Source organism: Musca domestica, unplaced genomic scaffold (assembly GCF_030504385.1).
Source record: "Musca domestica strain aabys unplaced genomic scaffold, Musca_domestica.polishedcontigs.V.1.1 73, whole genome shotgun sequence".
Taxonomy (NCBI): Eukaryota; Metazoa; Arthropoda; class Insecta; order Diptera; family Muscidae; genus Musca; species Musca domestica.
Window position 1 is genome coordinate 2,694,484 of NW_026712390.1, and position 13,697 is coordinate 2,708,180.

At 31.5% G+C, this 13,697-nt stretch overlaps 2 protein-coding genes across 7 annotated transcripts in view; both read right to left on the bottom strand.

Moving 5' to 3' along the window:
* LOC105262163 (major facilitator superfamily domain-containing protein 6-A-like) overlaps positions 1 to 5,812 on the bottom strand; it is a 29,550-nt gene extending 23,738 nt beyond the window's left edge. For 2 of the 6 annotated variants that reach the window (XM_059130330.1, XM_059130324.1), the window contains exons 1-2: positions 5,680 to 5,812; positions 4,820 to 5,028 (exon numbers count right to left, since the gene is read on the bottom strand). In XM_059130330.1, the coding sequence (XP_058986313.1) occupies positions 4,820 to 4,883 (64 nt within the window). In that variant the 5' untranslated portion in view covers positions 4,884 to 5,028; positions 5,680 to 5,812. Of the gene's footprint in view, positions 1 to 4,819; positions 5,029 to 5,597 lie in introns of all 6 variants that reach the window. The other 4 variants (XM_059130327.1, XM_059130325.1, XM_059130326.1 and 1 more) reach the window with 4 other exon arrangements.
* Positions 5,813 to 7,863: 2,051 nt separating this feature from the next.
* LOC101898349 (general transcription factor IIE subunit 1) lies at positions 7,864 to 11,202 on the bottom strand. The gene is made up of 4 exons (XM_059130332.1): positions 10,711 to 11,202; positions 8,750 to 9,486; positions 8,196 to 8,680; positions 7,864 to 8,124 (listed from the first exon to the last, which is right to left on the bottom strand). Exons 2-4 carry the CDS (start codon positions 9,427 to 9,429, stop codon positions 7,928 to 7,930), a joined length of 1,362 nt encoding a protein of 453 aa, XP_058986315.1. The 5' UTR covers positions 9,430 to 9,486; positions 10,711 to 11,202; the 3' UTR covers positions 7,864 to 7,927.
* Between the last annotated feature and the right edge of the window lie 2,495 nt (positions 11,203 to 13,697).

Below are 13,697 nucleotides of genomic sequence, written 5' to 3' on the forward strand. Positions count from 1 at the left end.
AAAAAATGATGACCAAATATTTGTCTATTTGTTCCCCCTGGTTTTTGGTGGAATATCCTAATTGTTTGTGTGTGTGTGTTTTTTTAAATGCATATTTAATTAATGACTTGTGATGACTGGGACAGCTCAAAAAAACTCACTGTTTTTCCATAACAAGCTCTTATCAAAATTTACCGCCCACACACTCAGTTAAAAACATTTATCTGCATATACACACAGATCATACACACACGCGCATACACACGAATGGCTTATTTTTATTAGCATAGTTACTGTTATTGCATTTCTTGTATAGCCTCTAGTGACTATTGTTTAAATTTAATCAAGATAAGCTACATATATTGGACATAAAGAATAATAAACTAACTCGCTCACATGTCTAAATACAGGGAGTTGAGTAAATAAGAATTTCGAAGTAGGCAATAGCTTAGCTGATAATACGAAAAAGCACAGAAAAAAATGGAATGGATTCGTATGACAAAAATGTCTATAGCTAAGGGTAATTTGAGGCCCAAGCATGGGGACAAATGTTGGGAAAAACAATACTGCAACAAAAATTAAAAAAAAAATAAATAATAAATAAAAACAATTAAAACCGCAACACAATCGTTTGGGCATTTGGAGGAAAAAAATCGCATAAATCACGTAGCAAAAAATGCTTTAAATTGCAATTAAATCAGTTTTTATACCCTCAGCCATTTGGCTAGAGAGGGTATTTATCATTTGATACGGCCAAAAAGGTGGCTCATCGAAATAACGGTTTAAGACCCTACGTCTCTTTGGACCAAACATTTGGAGTAGATCTAGTGATGTCCGTCTGGCTGGCTGGCTGGCTGGTGCGCACAATAACTGTCCGATTTGATTTAAACTTGGTACATCGTAATATTATTATCAAACTTAGATCGAGTTCGGAGATGGGAAATATCGGTCCACTCCTTCTGGTATCTTCCGCCACAAAATGTTAACATTTTCAAAGAAAATAAATTACTGAACAGCAAGAGAAAGGATTACCCGATTTGGCTTCAGCTTTGCATATCCTAATATTTGCCTCAGTGCTAGGTCAGGTGCGAAAATTGACAATATCGGTTCACTCCAACAAGTATCTCCCCCACAAAGGGTCATAATTTGGAATAATTATAACTCTAACTCGAACTCGAATCCGATTGTCTTCAAATTACATACATCACAATATTTTTATTAATCCAAGGTCTGGTGTAAAAATGGAATATATCTGTCCACTTCTACTGGTACCTTCCCCACAAAAGGTCTAAATTTTGAATATCAATGAAGCCCATAAAAAACAAAATTAACATTCGATTCCATTCAGACTTGGTACATAGCAATATTTCCATCAACACAAGATCTAAAATAAAGGTGGTAGGGATCGCAACATTCCTTCTGGTACCTCCCCCACAAAGGGTTACAAATTTGAATAACCAAAACGATCATAAAATCCGAAATAAGCTTCCGCTACTCTTCAAACTATACACATCACAATGTTTTTATTAACCCAAGGTGTGGTGTAAAGATATAATATATCGGTCCACTTCTTCTGGTACCTCCCCCACAAAGAGTAAACATTTGGAATATTCATGAAGCTTATAAAACACAAAATTAACATTCGATTCCATTCAGAATTGGCACATCGCAAAATTTCCATCAACACAAGATTTGTTATAAAGTGAGATGGTAGTGATCGGACCAATCCTTCTGGTATCTCCCCCACAAAGGGTTACAATTTTGAATAACCAAAACGATCATAAAATCCGAAATAAGCATCCGCTTCTCTTCAAACTACACACATCACAATATTTTTATTAACCCAAGACCTGTTATGAAGATGGTAGAGATCGGGCCATTCCTTCTGGTACCTCCCCCACAAAGAGTAAACATATGGAATATTCATGAAGCTCATAAAACACGAAATTAACATCCGATTCCATTCAGACTTGGCACAACGCAATATTTCTATCAACACAAGATCTGATATTAAGGTGGTAGAGATCGGACCATTTCTTCTGCAACCTCCCCCACAAAGGGTTACAATTTTGAATAACCAAAACGATCATAAAATCCGGAATAAGCATCCGCTTCTCTTCAAACTACACACATCACAATATTTTTATTAACCCAAGACCTGTTATGAAGATGGTAGAGATCGGGCCATTCCTTCTGGTACCTCCCCCACAAAGGGTTAAAATTTTGAATATCCACGAAGCTCAAAAAACACGAAACTAACATCCGATTCTATTCATACTTGGCATATCGCAATATTTCTATCAAAACAAGATCTGATATAAAGGTAGTAGGGATCGCACCATTCCTTCTGGTACCTCCCCGCATAGCTTTAAAGATTTTGAAGAACAAAAGGCTCAAGGAGAGCGAATAAATGCATCCAAATCCATCTCCTTAAATTTCCCACACACAAACATTTTTGCTAACAAAAGATCAGTTGTGAAGATGATATACATCTGCCAACCCCTTGTGGTACCTCACCCAAAAAGGGTCACAATTTCCAATATTTATATTTGTCATAACTTGAGAAACAATTCGTCGGTTCTTAACAACTTGCTTTATCTAAATATTTCTCCTAATCAGAAATCTGATATGATATGTAATTTATCGGAATTTATGATTTCCCATTTGATTAGATGAAGTATGAAAATGGAATACTTCGGTCCGCTATATCTGTTAAATTACACATGTTTCCACATTTTCCAAAAATTTGCAAATGGCTCATATGAAGAACATGGAGTAGCCGATATAGTCCAAATCTGTCAACTTGTAATATCTATATCAGTCTTAGGTCAGATACGAGTTTGTCAATATTGGTCAACTGCTTCGGAACATCCGCCATAAAGAATCAAGAGTTTGAATAATCATAAGTCAAGGCTGGGGATATACATTCATCTGTCGACAAAACCGACAGATACTATTTACTTAGTTTTTTCTTTAACATTGCATTTGGGATATTGTTGATCGGATGACAAATTATCCTTCAGAAAATGTCACAAGGGTTGATTTTTTTCTGCAATAGAATATTCTTCTGTGATGAATTTTTTTAATATTTCTGCAGGACAGATCATCCGGTTTTTAATTCTTCTTTGGAAAAGAAACTGCGGGAATATATTATTTCTTAAGGAGAGATAATCGGGTACGATTTTCTTTAAAAGATTTCATGCAGAATAAGTTTTCTTCGTACGACGAAATACATTCCGGGATTAATTTCGTTAGAAAGATTCATCTGGGAATGAGTTTTCTTACGGATGATTTTTTCTTTGATTTTTCTTTGATGCGATTTTCTTTAGAAAGGTTCATCCCCAATGATAAAACATCCGAATGATCTTTTCTCAGTGAAAAGACGCAAATAAGTGTTTTGTGCTCAAGGAGAAGTCGTTTTAAATGAGTTCTGGTGTATCAAGGAAGGATATATTCGGGATTTTTTCTGTAACATTCGATGAGTTTTCTACACAAAGACACTTGAAAGAAGTCCTGGGTCATATATGATAAACTCTATCATGGAAAAATCCAATTTAGATTAGTTTCGTTCTGCCAAATGTAATTTCAGATGATTTTTTGGTTCTCTTTAATGGCTTATTTAATAGTCGTTTCAGAACGAATCTGAAAAAAGATTATCATTGAGTTTTTATGCTCTAAGTTTGTAAATTATAATACTTGTCTTATATTTCCCAATTAAGTCCTGATACAGACTAGGCGACTAGGGCTAAAGTATGTTTTGGAACACCTGATTCACATCAAAAATGAAATGTAACTTAAAACCGCCAAGGCTAGAAGTTACCTTTGGCCTTCCCACTTCAATTTTCCTCTATTCATTAGCTATTTGTTTTTAATTTTTATCATTTTCTATACGTTCTACTCTTGAATTGATTAAATGAGACAGCTGATCGATGTTTTGGCTGATCATATTGGGATGTTGCAATTTTTTGCAGAATACTTGATTGATAAATCATTTTATAAGGATAAATCCTTATAATATTTGTTAAATCCTTTCATAGATAAATCCATTTCTGACAATTTTTACTCAATATGCAATTGCCATGGAGCCTTTGCAATCTTAGATTATTTTTCTTTGCCAAAAATAATTATAGAAATTTTTTTGATAAGGAGAAGGTCCTTTCCGATTAACTTGTCTATAAAATGCCATCCAGAACGAATCTGAAATAAAATCCAGTATTATTGAGTATTATACACTCAAAGGTTAAAAAATTATCTTGTCTTTGAATTTCCCAATAAGTAAATGTTTTACAATACCTAGATGTTACTTTTGGCCTTCTCATTTCCATTTATTTCTTATTTTCTCCTTTTTTTAACTTTTATCATTTTCTATTAGTTTGCCTTATAATTGCCAAGATTCTATTGAATTGATTAAATGATAGACAGCTGATCGATCTTTTGGCGGCAAAATATGCAATATGCGGCTGTCACGCATTCCTATTTCTCTGCCCCTTTTGTGTTTGGTTATGTTTATTCTCTCTCTCTCTCTCGCTCTCTTTCAAACACTCATCTAATTAGAATGAATTCCCTGACTTGTCTCAGTGTATGTTAGTATGGAAGTGATTAGACTTTGCACGACAAAAGTAAATAAGCAAAAAGTTATAAAAAATATACAACAATAATAATAAAAATAATAACATTTAAAAAAAAAAACTAACTAAAAAACATCACATACGTGTATGGGCATTAATGAGGCTAATGATGCTGGTTAAAATGTGTCAAATGTTTATGGTTGTTTGGGTTGTAGCACAAATATACAAATACCCTCTTTCCCCTCCCATTTGATTCTTTCAGAGTTACTTACCAGCGTTAAAGAAAAAATAATGCGCCTTCATGGGCAGTAAATCTTTGTCAACTTTTGGTCTCATTTTGATGCAGTAGCAGCGGCGGCGACCGGCGTAATTTAATGTTAATAATGATTATTATTTCTACTGCTGTTGTAATTATTCTCTGGTGGGTTGCTAATAGACCACCCTTCTTTGATTAGGCAAACACTGAATTGTAAAATGGCCCCTTGAATAGTTGAAATTAAGTTAAATCACAAAAGGAAATGTTAGAGTTTCGTGTTTTTTGTTGTTGTTCAGTTGTGTATGTGTGTTTTTTTGTGGGGTGTAAATATTGACATACACAGCCTAATTATATACTAAACAAACGATAAGTCGCGACACAATGAATTATGGATGACATTTACACTCCAGTAACAACAACAAAAGGCTATGGGCTTCTACATATTTTGTCGCTTTGGTCGGGTCAGTGGCTATGGGTCAATGCATAACAAAATGTTGCTTCTCAAGTGTCAATTGAAGTGAGTGCAAATCCTTTTTTCACACAATAACAACACCAAACAACAATAAAAGTATCTGCTTATTTAATTAACCACACATTTTTAATATATATTTCCCATTTAATTGATCATTAAAGACTTTTTAACCAGTTTTCTTAAACAATTTATTAACTCTTCACTTTATTTATTTCCACACACACACCATACTCCGTCTTCATTCATTCATGCACACTCTTATTTCCTCTCACACATTCTCTCTCTCGTTCACTCGGCCAACACATTTGTCATGCTGATTTACTTGTTTTTTTTTTGTTTTTCACCAATGAATTATTAAAAGTAATACACTTTGTCTTGACCAAGCACATGGATTTAAAGCTTACGCCAAGATTTTTTTGCTCGCGTATTGCGTGTCTAGCGCATCTTTTTGTATTCTGCGGGAAATTTATTTCGTATGGTTGACGAATAAATAAACACTAGCAGAAAAAAACGAAGGAAAACAATTTGACGGCTGTCAGTAAGGGTTGCCATATTGTCATTGAAAAACGTATGCTTAGCAACATTGATGGAGGGAAACAATGTTCTCAACGTCAAATGTGCTGGGAATTTTAAATTAGTCATGCAAGCTTTTGATTTATTATTTCAACAGATGTCGCTCTGTAATGAGGGGAAAACACTAATGGTAATTGTTATGGAATTTCCTGGGTAGACAGAAAAGTTCATTCGAGAGTTTTTTCCATATAGAAATGTTAATCATGGATAAAAAAAGTTCATTGATAAAGTTTTCTAAAGAAAAAATCATCATTGAAAAAATTTCTTAAGAAAAATTTGTTCTCGTTAAATCTTATCTAAATCTGAGATAATTTTTTCTTTACAGAATTGCATCGGGAATGAATTTTTCTTTAGCGAAGTTCATCGGAGATGAATTTTTCTTTAGAATAGTTTATCCGGGATGAATATTTCTTTAGAAAATTTCATCCGGGATGAATTTTTCTTTAGAAAAGTTCAACCGGGATGAACTTTTCTTTAGAAAAGTTCAACCGGGATGAATTTTTCTTTAATAAAGTTCATCCGGTATGAATTTTTCTTTAGAAAATGGCATCCGGGATGAAAAATTCATCCGGGATGAATTTTTCTTTAGAAAATTTCATCCGAGATGAATTTTTCTTTAGAAAAGTTCATCCGAGATGAATTTTTCTTTAGAAAAGTTCATCCAAGATGAATTTTTCTTTAGAAATTTTCATCCGGGATGAATTTTTCTTTAGAAATTTTCATCCGGGATGAATATTTTGTTCTCCTTAAATCTTATCTAAATCTGAGATAATTTTTTCTTTACAGAATTGCATCGGGAATGAATTTTTCTTTAGCGAAGTTCATCGGAGATGAATTTTCCTTTAGAATAGTTTATCCGGGATGAATATTTCTTTAGAAAATTTCATCCGGGATGATTTTTTCTTTGGAAAAGTTCATCCGGGATGTATTTTTCTTTAGAAAAGTTCATCGGGGATGAATTTTTCTTTAATAAAGTTCATCCGGTATGAATTTTTCTTTAGAAAAGTTCATCCAAGATGAATTTTTCTTTAGAAATTTTCATCCGGGATGAATATTTCTTTAGAAAATTTCATTCGAGATGAAATTTTCTTTAGAAAAGTTCATCCGAGATGAATTTTTCTTTAGAAAAGTTCATCCGGGATGAATTTTTCTTTAGAAAAGTTCATCGGGGATGAATTTTTCTTTAGAAAAGTTCATCGGGGATGAATTTTTCTTTAGAAAAGTTCATCGGGGATGAATTTTTCTTTTGAAAAGTTCATCGGGGATGAATTTTTCTTTAGAAAAGTTCATCGGGGATGAATTTTTCTTTAGAAAAGTTCATCGGGGATGAATTTTTCTTTAGAAAAGTTCATCGGGGATGAATTTTTCTTTAGAAAAGTTCATCGGGGATGAATTTTTCTTTAGAAAAGTTCATCGGGGATGAATTTTTCTTTAGAAAATTTCATCCGGGATGAATTTTTCTTTAGAAAATTTCATCCGGGATGAATTTTTCTTTAGAAAGGTTCATCTGGGATGAATTTCTCTTTAGAAAAGTTCATCCGGGATGCATTTTTCTTTAGAAAATTTCATCCGGGATGAATTTCTTTTTCTACAAAAGTAAAAAGTGTTTTTTTTTTAATTTTCAAGTTTTTTTTTATTGTTTTGTTGATTCTTTGTTTTACTTCTTCTTTTAAATATATTTTCTCGTTCAAAGCATTCTTCTCCGTCTGTCTCTCTTCCATTCTCTTAAATATTATTTTATATAAACATTTAACGAAAATTATTTATTTAATTAAAAAAAAAGAAAAAAGATGAGCAAAATTATGAAATTATTTGGGCGATGGAGGAGGTGGAGGGTCAGGCTTTTAAATTGGAGAAAATTAAAACACTATTGGCTTGTATAAAGAATTAACTAAAAAATATATAATGAAAAAAATTAATAATAATAATAGTAATAATTAATATAATTATAGTAATAGTTGTTGTTGTAGTTGTTTGTTGAAAAAAGAACATCGAGTTGAGGGTTTGTAAAAAAATAATGATTGGGGTTTTGAGGAGGAGTTGGGTAGGGGAGGGGGTAGGGGTAACGGGAGTTGTTTTTCAATCATATATATGACTATAATGTTGCTGATATATGTGTATATAGTTCTCCTTCTCCTGCTGAGACATTTGGCCAATTAGCACATCATTGATTTGATCAATGGGATGAGGACGGCCGGCCACCAAAACGGAAGGAACATCATCCTCTTCTTCTTCAGATTCGGAATTAATAAAGTTATTGTAATCATCGTTATTGGCTGATGAAAGAAAACGAAAGTCGAAATTAAATAAAGAAAATTGAAAAGAATTTCCTCGAATGACTACTCACGAATTTTGGTATTTTCTATGTCATTTTCATCATCACTCGAATCACTGGAATTGGCATTGGAAGTACCGAAACGTAGACCCTTGCTATTGTTTTTCTTTTGTTCAGGTTGTTTTTCATATTGCAACAGGACAGCCATGATGTCTTCCTGTTCCTTTTTGCGATTGTTGTTGAACGTACTGTTTGTGGTGCTGGTGGTGGAGGTGTTGCCTCCGGCGGCGGAAGACCACGCCGACAGGCCGGGTTGTTGGGAATTTTGTGCTGCTTCATTGAGTATGGCATCGGTATTGTCGGTATTATCCTCGGTGATGACCGTACTCTCCGTCATCCAAATGGGGCGGGCCTTACGTTCGGCCACGGTATCGGGCACATCATCACCGCCAATGTTAATGTCCACCCGGGTTTCTTCCACAGCAAAACCTTGGTTTCTCGTGGCCTCTCCGGACCATTGTTGGCCCTCGCCACGCACCGCCGAGGGTTTGTTAATCCTACAAAGAGACGAAAAGAAAATTAATACATTTTTTTTTTTCACAAAATAACCTTCCTCCACCACTTACCCTCTTATCGTATCAATATCCACCGGCTCGGGTTCCAAAATCTCCGGTGCCAATTTAATGCCCTCCACCTCCCTCAGCAGATCATACAATGGCTGTAACTGTTCATTGAATCTGGCCAACATCAGTCGCGAATCTTTGGTCGGCATGGCCGAGGTATCCTCCTCCACCGTACACCCACAATATGTACAACGAAATTCCTGAGTATTGAAGTCAAACAGCTGATCGGCCTCCAAATCCGTAAAGGTCTTATTACAATTCGTACACTTGAAACTCGCTCGACTTGTGGCGTCCCGCTCCTCCGTCTCCATGCGCTTGCGCATCAGATCCAACTTATATTTGACTACATTTACAAAGGTTTTATAATTTATAAAATAATAATTGACTTTTTGAGCCTTGCCATCCGGACCCGTTTCCATTTTGAGACGGATCTGAATGAATTTATCGCTGCGCAGGGTGGTGATGCGGGCCCGCATTTGTTTCTTTTCGAAACGTAACAGTTCGGCAATGTCATCCTCTTTCATGCAGGGATTCCGGACCAACATGTCGATGATGAGGGCATCCTCAATGGTGTAGAAGCCCCGGACAACCAGGCGGGCTAACTGTTTTAGACTACTAGGCACTTCGGTAACATAACGGATTTCTGTATTGGATGTGGCAGCAGCAGCAGGAGCTGAAGACATGGCAGAGGAAGTAGAGATGTGAAAGGAAGGATATTTGAGGCGTTATAAAGATGGGAGCTGGAAAGAGAGAAGTGGATTATTGCATTAAGAATTTTTGGAAAATCTAAATTCAATCAAACATCTAAATTCATTCGAAATGATTTTTTTCTATAGAAAAGTTCATCCGGGATGAAGTTTTCTTTAGAAAAGTTCATCCGGGATGGATTTTTCTTTAGAAAAGTTCATCCGGGATGGATTTTTCTTTAGAAAAGTTCATCCGGGATGGATTTTTCTTTAGAAAAATTCATCCGGGATGAAGTTTTCTTTAGAAAAGTTCATCCGGGATGAAGTTTTCTTTAGAAAAGTTCATCCGGGATGAAGTTTTCTTTAGAAAAGTTCATCCGGGATGAAGTTTTCTTTAGAAAAGTTCATCCGGGATGAAGTTTTCTTTAGAAAAGTTCATCCGGGATGAAGTTTTCTTTAGAAAAGTTCATCCGGGATGAAGTTTTCTTTAGAAAAGTTCATCCGGGATGAAGTTTTCTTTAGAAAAGTTCATCCGGGATGAAGTTTTCTTTAGAAAAGTTCATCCGGGATGAATTTTTCTTTAGAAAAGTTCATCGGAAATGAATTTTTCTTTAGAAAAGTTCATCGGGGATGAATTTTTCTTTAGAAAAGTTCATCGGGGATGGATTTTTCTTTAGAAAAGTTCATCGGGGATGGATTTTTCTTTAGAAAAGTTCATCGGGGATGGATTTTTCTTTAGAAAAGTTCATCGGGGATGAATTTTTCTTTAGAAAAGTTCATCGGGGATGAATTTTTCTTTAGAAAAGTTCATCGGGGATGAATTTTACTTTAGAAAAGCTCATCGGGGATGAATTTTTCTTTAGAAATGTTGATCGGGGATAAATTTTTCCTTAAAAATGTTCATCCGTGTTCAACTTTTTTTTAAAACGTATTATTTCTTCGCTAAAGTAGTTTTGTTTATATTTGCCCGTTTCCCACCAGCAACCAACAAATCCTAGTTTACTTAGCGCCATCTGTTGTTATTCAAAACCGAAAGCTTTCATTGGCCCGAAAAACACATTTGACATGTTGCCGCGCATCCATTTGTTTCGCAACATAACCACGTTCCCACACACATCTGGCAACAACACTTGTTTCGCTCTCCCTCTCCGGCGCGGTTTTTTGATGTTGTTGTTGTTGGTTTCTTTCAGGTTGCTGTGTTCTACTCTCTCTCTCAACATTTTGCATTGTCAAGTTTTGACATTTTTCCATTAGTCGTTTATTTTGTGTCATTCTTACCTCTTGTTGTTTCTGTATCTGTGCTGCTGCTGGGGTATCGTCGTCGCTTTCGTTGGTGTGTGATTAGAGTAGGAATTTTTTTTATAATTTTTGAAAACACTTTTTCACCGCTGTTAACAATGAAAAACGTCAACTTTCATATCGCTCAGCATAATGTCGGCTTGGCGAAGATGTGTGTATAGTTTTTGAGGAGTTTAATTGCCTTATTCTTAGACAATTATTAGTTTTTTGAGGAGACTATAAAAATGCCCGACCGCAAAATATCTGCGTAAGGCGAGACAGGGTATTTCATGTGGTGTGTGTGCATGGAAATTGCAGTTTGTGAGAAAACATATGTTCTCAATTGTTGATGTTTCGTGGGCACCCTGTTCAGAGACAGGGTTGCTTGATGCTAAAATTGGGTGCTGCTTGAACGATGACGTGTGACAAAATTAATGTGCTCTTGAGGGATTTTTGTTGGAAAATGTGGTTTTCGTTGATTTTGTTTGCAATTTTTTAGGTTTTTATGAAAATTTCGAGTTTTTCTTGTTTTAGAAGAATAATGAGTGCATATTTTTCTGCTTGTTGCTATGTGCCCTGGTTTAAGTTTAACATTTAATTAAACAAGTTAAAAACAAATTAGGTACTTTTTCTTGACAATTAGTCGAAAATTGGAGGTTTGGCAAAATATTTGTTTATATTGTTTATATATATTTCAATAGTTAAAAACCCTATAAGAATATTTGTAATATATTTGTTTACATTCAACTTGTAGGAAAACAGAATATAATTTGTACAAAAATGTATGTATTTATTTATTTTTTTAAATATATAAGTTTGAAAATTAGATAAAAATAGATTCGAAAAATTAAAGTAAAATTGAAATTGAATTTTTTATATAACATATTTTGTATATAAAAATTAATTAATTAATATTTAATAAACAAAATATTTTAATAAATTAATTTTTATTTTTATTATATTAATTATTTTTTGTTGGAAATTCAAAAAATATATTTTTTAAAACCCCAATTTTGTTAAAAATTTAAAAAAAGTCCAGGTTTATTGAAATTTAAAAAAAAATATTTGTTTGAAGCGTCTTATGTTGTAAATTTAAAAAATATATATTTAAAAAACAAAATAAATTTTAAAAAATTAATTTTTTTTATATTTTTTTGTTGGAAAATAAAAACAAAAATACTTTTAAAAATATGCATTTGTTAAGAATATAGAAACAAATCCATGTTTGTTGTATATATATTAAAAAAAAACATAATTTTTAAAAAATTATATTTTTTTATATTTTTTGTTGGAAATAATTTCTTTTTTAAAAATCCGCATTTGTTAAGAATATAAAAAATCCACGTTTGTTGAAATTTAAAAAAAATGTTTTTAAAGCGTCTTCTGTTGTAATTTAATAAAAAAATATATAAAAAATAAAATAAATAAAATATTTTAATAAATTAATTTAAAAAAATCTTTTGTCGGAAATTTAAAAACAAATATTTTTTAAAAATCCACATTTGTTAAGAATATAAAAAAATCCACGTTTATTGGAATTTTTAAAAAATATTTTTTTAAAGCGTCCTCTGTTTGTAAATTAAAAAAAATATTTAAAAAAATTAAATTTTTTATAATTTTTTTTTTTTAATTTTTTGTTGGAAATGAAAAAAAATATTTTTTAAAAATCGGAATTTGTTAAGAATGTAGAAAAAACCACGTTTGTTGAAGTTTTTTTTAAATATTTCTTTTTTAATCGTCATCTGTTGTAAATTAAAAAAAAAAAAATATTTAAAAAAATTAACTTTTTTATAAATTAATTTTTAATATTAATAATTAATTTTTTTAAAAATCCGCATTTGTTAAGAATATAAAAAAATCCACATTTTTTTTAAAATGTTTCTTTTTTAGTCGTCATCTGTTGCAAATTTAAAAAAAATGACACTAACAAAATATATTCAAAAAAATAATAAATTTAAAAAAGAAATAAAATTAATTAAAAGAAAAAAATGTGTTTTTTAATTTAGTTTTGTGAAAAATATATGAAAAAATATGTTTTTTAAAATATCCAAATTTGAAAATAAAAAAAATTATATATAACAAATATAATAAATAAATATTTTAATAAATTAATTTTTTTCTTATTTTTTTTTTGCTGGAAATTAAAAAAATAATTTTTAAAAATCCGCATCTGTTAAGAATATAAAAACCCACGTTTGCCTAAATTTTTTTAAAAATGTTTCTTTTAAAATCGTCATCTGTTGCAAATTTAAAATAAAATATTTCAGAAACACAAAAAAAATATTTTTGAGAAAATTAATAAATTTAAAAAAGAAACAAAATTAATTAAAAGAAAAACAACGTTTTTTTAATTTAGTTTTGTGAAAAATATATGAAAATATGTTTTTTTTAAATATCCAAATTTGAAAATTAAAAAAAAATTTTAAGAAAAATCCAGTTTTATCGAAACATAAAAAAATATTAAAAACTTCACGTTTGTTAAAAATTTAAAAAAATCCACGTTTTTTAAATATTAAAAAAAAACATTTCTTAGAAAAATCCAAGTTTGTTAAAAATAATGTTTAAAAAAATTCAGTTTTATCGAAAATTAAAAAAAAAATTGTAAAAAAATTCACGTTTGTTAAAAATTAAAAAAAAATTCACGTTTGCCAAATATTAAAAAAAAACATTTCTTAGAAAAATCCAAGTTTGCTGTAAAGGTAAAAAAAATATTTTAAAAAAATCCACGTTTGCTAAGAATTAAAAAGAAATAATTAAAAAATCCACTTTTGTTAAAAATTAAAAAAAATGAAAAAGATCCTCGTTTGCTAAAAATTAAAAAATACACTTTTGTTGAAAATTTGAAAAAAAAAAATATTTTCAAACAGAGAAATTAAAAAGAAAAGAGAAATAAAAAATTAAAAAAATCAATTTTTGTTGAAAATTTTAGAAAAATATTTTTAAAAACTCCATATTTGTTGAAAATTTTAGAAAAATATCTAAAGAAA

Bases quoted from the DNA above. Each gene is read 5' to 3' on its own strand.
- LOC101898349 (XM_059130332.1), bottom strand. From the start codon at position 9,429: ATGTCTTCAGCTCCTGCTGCTGCTGCCACATCCAATACAGAAATCCGT. The intron at 8,681-8,749 runs GTAAGTGGTGGA...GTCTCTTTGTAG, and splicing joins GATATTGATACGATAAGAGG to GATTAACAAACCCTCGGCGG. The intron at 8,125-8,195 runs GTGAGTAGTCAT...TTCTTTCATCAG, and splicing joins CATAGAAAATACCAAAATTC to CCAATAACGATGATTACAAT.